The sequence below is a fragment of the Lonchura striata genome, chromosome 7 (genome assembly GCF_050655825.1).
Source record: "Lonchura striata isolate lonStrDom1 chromosome 7, ASM5065582v1, whole genome shotgun sequence".
Classification (NCBI taxonomy): domain Eukaryota; kingdom Metazoa; phylum Chordata; class Aves; order Passeriformes; family Estrildidae; genus Lonchura; species Lonchura striata.
In genome coordinates, this window is record NC_140709.1 from 22,788,654 (window position 1) to 22,800,425 (window position 11,772).

The following is an 11,772-nucleotide window of genomic DNA, read 5'->3' on the forward strand; positions in this document are numbered from 1 at the left end:
TCCCTAGGAGTACTCAGGACTGCCCAAAAGAGCTTTCTCCCCACACCAGAGAATTACAGCTTCATAAGCCAAGGCTTATCCCATGTGAGGCTCCTGCAGGGCAGGCTGAACTGAGCCCAGCTCCTGTCCCCAGAGCTGAATGTACATCCTCCACTGCCCCCTTCATCCGCAAAGCCCTCCAGCAGAGAAAGCCTAAGCACCCAAGCAGCTAGGTGCCTAAGCACCCTGCACTGCAGCATGGCCTCTGGTTCACACACAACTCACAGCCTCAGCATCACAAGCTTTTTGATAAAACCCAAAATGTGCAGATCCCATTCTTTCAACAAGAAACCAAATAATAGGCACTTCAATCTATATTTATTTAGCTCCTTATTTACTACCCACATACTACTAGTTTTATAATTTTTCTCTAAACAAAGGTTGCTTACATATATCACTCTTTGAGGTAACAGGCTACAATACTGACATAAGCAGTTGTTTCTTGATATTCATATTTTGAATACATGTATATATTATGCTGCTTATAGCTTTTCTTTACCACTCCTCACAGCAACAAGTTTCCTTTGAGGAAGGTAGCACAAGGAGGTACTGGAATCAGCTTAACAGTAGAGTTTATGAAGGCCATACATAGAAATGGCTTTTTTTGCTATTTTTGTGGTGCTGTTTTTGTGTGCCCCAAGCTTGTTGCAGGCACAGAACACACACAGCTGTGTGGCAGCAGAGAGCAGGGGTAGGCGAGTTAGGCAGGCTGTTGTACACAGACAGATTATGATGGGGGTGTGTGTGCTATAGTCTATTTCTCATACATGGAAAGTGTTTGCAGTTTAAATTTGAAAGACTAAACCCACAGAACTGCTGACACAATTTCTCTTAGAGGCTGTTATTTACTCTGCTAGGGGTTTTGCCCAGACTAAACCAATAGTAGACACTGCCTGGAGCAGCCAATGAAACAGTGCAATAAATAACCTATACAAGATTGCAATTACAAATATTTTTGTACTTAATATAGTCTAGATAATGTTTTGTGTGGATGACCCAGGCCCTTATCTACCAAACTGATCTAGAAAACAAGTGTGCATCCAGGGAATTATTCTCTTTCAAATAATCCCACAACCTAAGTTAATACTGCATAGAAGCATGGTCACTTACATGCTCATGTGTGGGAACAGCCCTTTCAGCACAGCCTCATTCTCACCAGCTGATGGAGGAAGGAAAAAAAAAAAAATTGCAGGATATAACATGGCTGAACCTGTGAGGATATTTCTCTCCAGTCTCTCAGTGACACGTGCAAGAAAGACACGCTGCCTTGCGTTGGGAACATACTCTACCACATGCACACACACAAACATTATGATGCTGTGAAATTGCACTGGCATTACATTTTTTCAGGATTTTATGGCTGAACAGAAATGCTGCTTGGCGACCAGCCTTAAAGTGGAGCAAGGATGGCACCCAGTGGCCAAACAGATTCAGCTCAGAAAAACGTCTCCCCTTCTTCACTTTGGAGAGTTTTACTTATAAAAAGGTTCTAGCTCTAATATCAACGTGTTGGAAATGTCAAAAGCTTTTGGAGGACACTGCCTTCTTCCTTTGGGGAAGATTTAAGTTTCTTGCTGTAAAATATAAAAAAAAAATAAAATCCTGTAGAAATATTGCCATTAATAATTTAAAATCAACACAAGCATGCATTTATGACAAACAGCTGCTTGCAGCTGGAACACTGCATAAGGGCAGAAATAAACAAAGAAAAATATTTTTTCAATTTATAGGGTATATGCTAAGGAAAAAGTAATTTCTGTTTTTAGATTCAGTACAACAAAGTTTTTAATTTGAAAATTAACTTTGATAATAGTAATAATTTAATTTGAAAATTAACATTGATAATATCAATGCCAACTATAAAGTTTACATTTAAATACGTTTTGGTGCTTGCTGGGGCTACAGAAGAAATCAAGGACAGATAAATAAGGCATAATTTAAAATGTGAAGTATTATGCCATTTTTATAGATTTCCTTGAAAAATTATTTCTTTCATGAGATAACATAAACATTACAGTGGTCTTTCTGAAGCAGCTGGGAATGCAGTGAGTGAGCTCAGAAGAGTGAGCTGTCACATACAGGGCCGGCACAAGGCATGTCTTATCAGCTGTGTGGGGAATATTTTGCTCCTCATTGGTGACATAAGAACCATGATAAAGTCACACTGAAGAACTCCTAAATTACCATTTTTCACTGAAGTACCTCCGATTTTTTTATGCTGGCCCACTTCCAGTGCATGAGTCTTCACTAGATAAGTTTTTCTTCCTGTTTGAAAATCTTTCCAAATAGAAATTCCTAAGTCTGTCACTGACTGAAGTACACTACTTTATTATTTGACAAGTGTTAATATTTTTCCTTCTTTAATCATCCATCAGATACCCCTATGGCTTGCATGGCAGTTTAAATGTATTCCATGCCTTATCATTTCTACATGGTTGCTGGCTAAGTAGTGTAGCAATGCTGAATTCTGTTTATGCCTTGATGTTTTCCATCTGACAAGGGATTCTGATGGAGCATGATGACCGATCAGATTGAAGGACAGACAACAGGTCTGTTGGGTAATAAATCATCTTCAGTTGGGAGCAATGTTCCAACAATTGGTTTTTCTAACTTGTTTTTCTAAGCATTATCAAGACCTGGATCAATTGGGGTTTTGCGTATGGAAACAGATGCAAGAAACACAAGATTTCCCATGGGAATAACAAAAATCCAGTATCTGAGAGCAGCATAGTAGCAGCATGCTTTTTTTAGTATGGGCAACTTAATAATCCTAAGTGTTTTATTACTTCTCTGCTGAAAATGTCTGTTGTTTAAGTACCACTGTATTACTGTGCGTAATTACTAAGAAACTGAAAAACAGCCACTATTAAAGGCAGTAAGTCAGTAATATTTTTCAACTACTTGGAATGTTTTTATTTTAGCACTGTAAATATTAGCGTATAGCAGAAATAATTAGGGTGATCTAGATCAATTGAAATCTATTTCATCTTTAGAGAAGAAGGCTTTTTAAAGCAACTACTACAAAGACTGTTTTGATCATGCACATATTTTAATTTTCTGTTATTTTAATTGATTAAAGTTTATTACTTTTCAAGGTATTTAATGAGGAGATTTAAGCTTTGGTCTAACTATGAAGTAGCTGATCTTGGAAATAGTCATTTATTATTTAATATTTCTAATTACTGTGTGTCTTTATTCTGTTGATTTTTCACTTCTTTTTAAAATCATAGCCCTTAAGATTCCTTCTTTTTAATCTATAGTGTAAATATATCCAAAGATTATTCTGCGTAACATAAACATGCTGGAATAAATATATTTTGCTTTTGAATATTAAGAAAATTCCACAGAAGTTCTTTATTGACTTCTGCAATGCCCTTGCCCTGAAGCAATCCAGACCAGAATCTATTCCTTGCTGAAAGAAGCCTATCACTTTTAAAATTCATTTAGTGACTTGTGCTAAACTCATAAATTAGCAGAAAAAGTTGTCTGGGCATGGATATGTGATTGAATTGTGGGCTTTATCTAGCTTCCAGGCCCCAGGCTTCTTTCTTAACTTGGCCTTAACTCTCCTCAATCATATACAGTTTTTATTCAAGAGAAAGATTTCTTTTAAAACAGGATTTACTTATCTCCTACGCAAGAAAATAAATAAGTTTTGTGCAGGCTTATCATATAAATGCAATACAGTTGCATCACACAAATTTGCTGCAGTCCTAAAGTAGAAATGTTGAAACCTTTCACAGGTGTTTTAATATTTCTGTGCCCTCTGTGCAAATGGGAAACCAAACCATGAAGCAGTGCCCTGCCCTGCTCAGGTGATTTGACAACACAGGGACCAGGAATTCGCCCAGTTAGGCTGCAACTATTCAGAGGCAGATCTGTCCTCACACCCACTGCAGCCTCCCCTGAAGCCCTCCAGAGCCAGCAGGCAGGGCTGGCTGCACCCAAGGGGCAGCTCAGTGCTTGAGCCTCAGCAGGTTGAAGTACTCCTTGTGAATCTTCCCTCCACAGCATCCTGGAAAGTTCATATTCCATTTGCCCTGGAGGGAAGGTAGTGTTTTACTCCAGGAGCTCTATGTTTTCACCTGAAATAATAAATATATAATAAATATAATAATATATAATAAATATAATAATATTATAATAATAAATATAATAAATATTGCCATTTTAGAAATTTTACAAGAGGAACCCCCTGTGACGTTTTGCAGTTTAATCTCATCTTGATTACCTATGAAGCCAATAAACTCACATGCTGAAATTTTAATAAAATTGAATGTTTAAGTTTCTGAAACCAAATTCAGAATTCCCACTAGCTTTTTCAGTTACTATTCCTTGAATTAGGGTAGGCACTGTAGTATTGCATCAGTCTAGCAGGACAGCTCCAGAAATAACTCCTGAAAGGTGCCTCTCATGCAGAATTCATCTGACTATCTTTATTTCTGATAAAACACCTCATGAAAGAAAAAAGCAAAAACCCTCAGAGAATGTTATTTGAACTGAAAAAAACATACCCCCCTGGTGTACTCCTTTCTGCTTTGGTGAGCTGCATATTGGAGTTCCTGACCTGGAGAACACCAGTCTCAATTTGTCTTTTCCTTCTGCCAATTCCTCATTTTAACTCTCTTAACTCTATCTACACTGATAGGTCACGTAGTTTTAACTGCAAGTTTGCTGAAGAAAGATTTTTAATCAGATTCAAAGCTCCACCCTAATTTCATTTGATGTCTCTAAATCCAGACATTTTATGAGAAAAAAACCCATGAACAATCTCTCTACTCCACTTCTCCATGCCATTCCCTGTTCACTGAAATTGGAAAAAAATTGAACTACAAAGCACTTGTCTGAAGTCAGATGACAGCCTCACACTTCAGAAACTAGTATAAACACTCAGTATTTTATTTTATCATTGTTTATAATTTTCAGTGTATGCAATGTGTTCTTGACTTCTTGTTTCCATGACAACTGAAGACATGGGCACATGTCAAAGTGTACAAAATAATGTAATACAAAGAAGACCTTGGTTTGATGAACTATGAAACTCTTAACATGGTGCTTTAGTTCTTGTCTTACGTGGGCAGTGAATGTGGAAAAACAGAGAAATAAACTGCGTTTTACATCTTGTGATCATGTACCTTTATCAAAAGGGTAAAAGGGAACACAATTCAATATTAACACTCAAGCCCTGGTTATCCACAAATTTTTTCTTTATTTTTTTTCCTATTGCTGCTATTCTCAGTGGAGGCTGAGCAGCTGGAATAGATAGCACTAGGGAAAAGCACCGTGCCAGCCTGCACCCTACAGTGAGAGCCAAAGGGAAGTGAGTGTGAGCAGCCCTCGAGGCCATCTGGAAAATCCTGCAGCGTGTGAAGAGCTTCGTGTTCCCCTGACACGTGCGGGGCCCACGGCTCACAGTGCTGAGCTGCACTGGGACTGTGTGCTGTGGGTTTTGGGAAACACGGGATCCCAAACTGATGGACACTGCAGTGCCACAAAAAAGCAGCAAGGCATAACCCCCCATGCCCTATGGCAGTGTTTTACACATGGTCCAAAACAAAGGCCAGATTGCCCTTCGGAAGTTTAATTACTGGGGAAGACTATGAAGTAATTACTATAAACTACTAAAAATTATTTAATTACAAGCTTATAAGACTAATTAAAGTAGTTCTTAATTGAGAGATGACATCACAGCAGAGAATAACATAGCCAAGGAATGCTTTCCCTATTGTTTCAAATATTGAAGATAAAACCAGTACAAAAATTTAATTTGTTCTCATTGTGCTGCCCATTGTTATATATTTAAGGGTGCATAAAGTATGAATAACAGAAGTTAAATCATACATAACTCACTCCAAGAATCAAATTCACATAGATCCATCATCTTTCATGGATTAAACCATTTACATTGTCATATACAGAAGCAGTCTTAAAAGCTGTTTCTTTTTTTTTTTTTGGTTCAACTCTTTTCATCATTCTGTAGTTAAAGGAGTGTTTTTAAGAAACACACAAAAGCCTCTCTATTTGGGAGTAGATCTTAAATAGCCACATCTCAGGCTACAAAACTGAGAAATGCCGAAATTGTTATTCATGCCACATTTTGAATTAAAGATTCTGTAAAGCAGGTGATACATTATTTTCCATTGTGTATCTCTCCTGTGTGCTGTTTGACCTAAAAAAGGGAATCTCTCCCAGGGCTATAAATAATGCATCACAGTCATTAAATATTGATCTGGCTTATGCCATTGACAGCTGCGCAATTAGGCTTGCTTCTTAAAAATAGCTTCTTGTACATTTCCCTTAATAGGACAGCGTTTACATATTCTCTTTGGAAACTACATTGGTGAAATTTAAAGGTGATATGTATTTGTGGGGCTGCTTGCTAAGCCACAGGATTTGTTCATTACTGTCTCATAAATCAGTAACTCTTGCTATAAATGTCCTGCCCTGAACACAATTCTGCGTTCTTTACTCATGTATCTATATTTGTCTAACACAGAACTATATTTAGGCTTGCAGGACCTGAATTTCAGTAAGAACAAACCTGGAACAGGTTTGCTATAGGATGCTATAGGATAGCTTCAATCTCAGATTAATCAGATCTCAAGTGCCTTACCTATTTCAATGACACAAATGTTTATAGCACTAGTACGCAATAGAAATGACAGAATAGTCTTTTAAGTCTAAAATACAAGGGAGAACTAAGTTGCCACAACTTTTAAAATCATAGCTATTTCTAACTTCTTGAAAATAAAATTAATATTGATATTGATATGATTGGATGGTGCATTGCTTTAGCTTACCCTGCCAAAATTAAGTTTGAATTTAGCTTAGTTATGTAGATGAAAGGGAGAAGTATTGTGATAAATCAGGCTGAAGACTTCAGACATTCTCAGAAAAATGTGCACTCAAGGTGATGTTTATTTTGTTTTATTTGCAAATGCCCATGAAAAGTAAAGTTTGGTTTTTCTTCCTGTACCTGCAAGAATGGTATCAGAAATCTACCTATCACAGTAATGTGGCACATATCACAAAACCCCAAAAAATATCATGCAGTTTTTGTGAATTTAACAGTATATTTAATTTAAATCTTTTTTGAAGCCATCATAACCTAAACCTGAAAATTAAAAAAAAATCTAAAAATATTTAGTATCCAATTGTATGACATGGTCCATATCCATACACTCTTGTTTTATTGTTCCATACTGAGAATTTTCCTCTATATTTTTCCAGCTCCACCAGCAATACTGCTTTGCACTTTTTCCAGGATAAACATCTGGAGAAAGGTTTAATATCTTAAGGGTTTCTTATTAAGGTGGAGTTTTCTTCATTAATTCTTAGATGGGATTACAAGAAACGAAAATAAATGTTATTTATTTTACAGAACCTGGTCACAGTGATTATGCTTAATTATTTAAAATATGGGTATATTTGTGAATTTATGTGTTTGTGAATTCATTCAATAATAGTAAGAAATTACTGATGAAATTTCAAGTAAAATCCACTTTTGCTCCTCTTGCTGGGCTTTCTATAAAATAAAATAAAATAATTCATTCGTAAAAGCCAGTGGAGATCTTGAGATCTTGAGATCCTGAGCAAATAAAAATTAATGGGAAATCATTTTATGAAAACTTACAAAGAGGGGAAAAAAATCTTGTACTACAAGAATATGTAATTATTTCCAAGATCCTGTGGTCCAGTTACAGTATGTTTGGGATAATATGTTGAGAAGTTGTCAACTCAAATGTATTGTCACTCCAAAGTCATTAATTACTTCTGGGTATTGTGTCAGTCAGAAGCCAATAGTGATCTCCTGGTATCACTCTCATTTAGATGTTTCTGTCATGTCTGTGTCTCTGCTCTGACTGAACCAGGACATCGGGTCAATCGTAACAGACATTTGCGCTGACATCTGCCAATAAATCACCACTGAGAGAGGGGACACATTTAGCCCCAAACACCCCCAGAGGGAGGGATGGTTTATTAGCCAGTCACGTCTAGAAGATGATCCTAATATAACAAAGGATTTATACAAAATATAATGATATAACAAACAGGGAAAAGAGCAGTGATTTCAGGGTAGGATGCCTTGGGAGACCTCAGCAGAGAGGCCGACTGTAAGCAGGGGGATGGGAGCAATTTCATCCCACAGATGGATGGCCCTCTCTGGGATGAGCTCTGTGTCACAGGCCCACAAGACATGCTGATTGTCTCTGGGTTTTTGTTCTTTTGTTTACATCCAGTGGTGCAAAAGCATTAACAAAAACTACTTCAGAGTAATTTTGTCAGGAACTGAAAGTGAGACAACTGGATATATGTTGTAAATGCAGGCAAACCCAATGGGAAGAAACGATGTCTGACTCAATTCAGAAGGCTGAATGATTTCTTTATTATAACTATGCTAAAATACATTAATATACTATATCAAGGAAGATACTAAAACCACATACTACACTGTCTCTCTCTCATCCACACACAGGTGGATTGGATTGGCCATCAGGCTCAAACAATCCTTACCAGAATCCAATCAAGCACTCACTCCAGGTAAACAATTCTCCAAATGCATTCCATATGAGAAAAACAAGGAGCGGAAATAGAAATTTTCTCTTTCATTTCTCTCTGTGCACCTCTATGAAAAATCCTGAGAGAGGGAGAAATGTGCTGCCACAGATATAGACATAGAAAAGGGACAATTTTTCTAAAAAATAGCCTAACTTACTTTAGGCACAGCTTGGTTATGTTCCTTATTTTCTCATCTATGTTCTTTGTAAGACATATATACTTTAGAATTATATATTTTGGAGTTATTAATAAAAAAATGCTTTTCATTTCCTTTTACCTTATTATTAGCCATTAAATGGATAGTTGCATGCCTTCAAGGTAAATGGATAACAAAAAGACATTTCTTACTTGGAGACTGGTCTATCTATTAATGAAGTCACCTGGGGAAAAAAGTAGAATAGCTTCTCATCACATGAGCATCTGAGTCCAAAGAGTAACATAGCAGGCTGTTATTTCAGCTACAGAGGCTATGAAGGAGAGCTGTCTTTCAATGGCTGACATCAATCAAGTATGGCCCTCTTGGACATACAAAGATGCTGGTGGACTCCTGAGAGTTATAGAAACTATATTACAGATGTGTCGTCTAAGGTAAATGGAAATACAAAAATAAAACAGAAAGTTGATGGTCCTTTACCCCTTTCTTTCCTCTTTCTCAATAGTGTTCAGTTCTTTTTGCCAAACACTGAATGCAACTTACTGCACACACAGAAGTACTTCCTGTAGTGTTGGATGATCATCTGGGCAACAACCTACAAACTCATTAACTAGCAGGAGGTGCCCTTCCTCAGCCCAGATCACTCAGCAGGATCAGCTCTATGCCAGCCATGTGTTCCCCCTTTCACCACAGGCATCCCCATGGTGCAGAAAGCAGGTTGCAGCCTGACAGTCAAGTGTCAAAATAACCACCCAACAGTTAATTTTCAGCTAGACAGATGCCAGAGCTCCAGAGCAGGGAGTGCCAGAGTCCAGATCTTCTTCCCAGACCTCGCTACCATCTCTGATGCAGTGTGTCCAGGAGACCAGCAGTGATACCCACCCTGGGAGCCTCCCAAACAGCTTTGAGGAGCTCTCTACCAGCATTGCCTCCTCATAGCCAAGGGAAGCATCACCAAATTTCCCAAGTGCTTCTTCAAGCAGGAAAAGACAAACAGTCTTTCACAAAAGCAGCACTGGAGTGCTGGCAGTGATGAAAGATCAAGGGCACTGTTCCACCCACTTTCTAGCCCATGGCAAGGCAGGATTCAGTGAGAACATGTAATTATTGGTCCCTACTAATGCTACACTCAGAGCACATCACTTTCACATTCTGCCAAGGGCACTTACAGGAGTTAGGTGATCCCTCACCTTCCCGTCCAGCCCTGAGCCTATGCACAGCCTGGATAGTGAATGCTCCACTTTTTTAGTAAATACAGAGCAGCTTCCAAGCTTTATAGCTTATGCATGTAAAGTCTTGAGTTCTTTTCTTTTTCTCTAGTCTCTCTCTCTCATGTTCTACGTGGTATGACTTCCCTGTGATGGTTCCTGCTGAGAAGGCCACCAAATCCACACTGACATGCAGTTCCAGTAGCTGGTGCTGGGACAATGGGACTTTGCTGCTGTGCACCCACCACTGCAGCTCTGAAAGAAATGTTCCACCTTCCCTGCTTGACAGCCTTACATGTAATATATCCATTGTAAATAATCTTTAATTCAGATTTTCTGCTTATGATGTAAAACTTCTCTCAGATAATCTAGACAAATATTAATTTACAGTTATAGTTCCAGAAATCAGTACATTAAAAACTTAAATCTTACCTTGAATTTATCCACTTCTGCCTTCGAACATGTTGCATGATAAGACAACACCTGCCCCAGAACAAAACATAAAAACCATTTTTGTACATATGTCAAGTAGCAATATCAGGGCTCTGTACTGCAGTCTAATCAGTTATGTTTAAAGCAAATTTTATTAGTGTTTGTGTGATAATTCTGTTCTGATTGACAGCATATAATAGCTAATTACAGGTTATCAGGCATATATTTGACAGTTATGCTGCAGGGAATTTTATAGGGAATAATGAACAGTAAGTAATTTAATGTTATAAGGATTCCTACATTGTTCTCCTGAAGTTCTACAATCCAAAGAGAAAAAATTTAATGTAAAAGTAACAGTAGATATATGGACTTTTAATAATGCCTTTTGCTATACTGAAAAGCTTTAATGCCTATACTAGTGTCACATAGTTGCATCCAAATATCAGCACCTCTGTGCTGTGTCTGACATTCTCTTCAATACCATCTGCAGAGAGCAGCATCAAATAAAATGTACAGAGTACTGCACACATGCTCTTATTACCTCTTGGTATGCAGCCATTAATATGTAGTACATTCTATCCTTGTGGGTTGATACTAATGCTGAGCAAGCACTGCAGAAGGTGCCAGAGCCATTTTGTGTTCTGGGCCCACCAGGGTGGTCTGGCTGTGCATGGGGTGAGCTGTGCTGGTCCATGAGGGAGCTCCCAGAGCCAGAGCACTCCCAGCTGGGACAGGTCCTTCCCCGCTCTGCTACACCTGACCTGCTGATGTGCTAAAGCTTTGATACGGGCTTCTCACTTTGAAATCATTTTCATCCATTAATGTCTCTGTTATTCATACAAACACCGAAACCGTCTCACAGGGCTTTGATTTGCAACACCTTGTGGCAGTAAGTCCCAAGACATATCAGTTTTAGAGATACCACCTTTTACAGTAACAGGAATTCATTCCCACACTGTACAAGACTAAATAAAAACCATAAACTTATTGGTTCTGTACCCCATTTTACTTTTTATGATTATACATCATGTCCTTTCTCAAATAGTATCTATTTTTCTGTCCAACCATACTGCAACTTCTCTCAGAAACTGGTAAGATTAATAAAATTATATCTTATGCTACGACATATTACATTTAACAGCAAAATTCTCCTTGATCTGTATTCATTATAACCTTCTAGATTTTAACAGTCTCCCTTAGTATTTATTACTCTAATCTTTAAATAATTTGCAAATTTTGTGTCTTAGTATAAAAAAAGTATTTAGCCTGGCTTTGAATCATGGCAAACTTTCCTGATAATTTATTTATGTTTTGCTCTTCTATTTAGTAGTCAATCTTATCAGAATACTATATGAAAACTATATACAGACAAGAATCTTA

General features: G+C 37.7%; 1 protein-coding gene and 1 long non-coding RNA gene across 2 annotated transcripts in view; one reads left to right on the forward strand and one right to left on the reverse strand.

Annotated features, from left to right (window-relative positions):
* The window catches only part of LOC110482909 (uncharacterized), a 97,832-nt gene that overhangs the window by 65,088 nt on the left and 20,972 nt on the right, over positions 1-11,772 (forward strand). The window lies entirely within an intron of this gene.
* The window catches only part of PDE11A (phosphodiesterase 11A), a 107,717-nt gene that overhangs the window by 42,705 nt on the left and 53,240 nt on the right, over positions 1-11,772 (reverse strand). Inside the window, exon 10 of the mRNA XM_077785065.2 lies at positions 10,393-10,443. Within this exon, the coding sequence (XP_077641191.1) occupies positions 10,393-10,443 (51 nt within the window). The remainder of the gene's footprint in view (positions 1-10,392; positions 10,444-11,772) is intronic.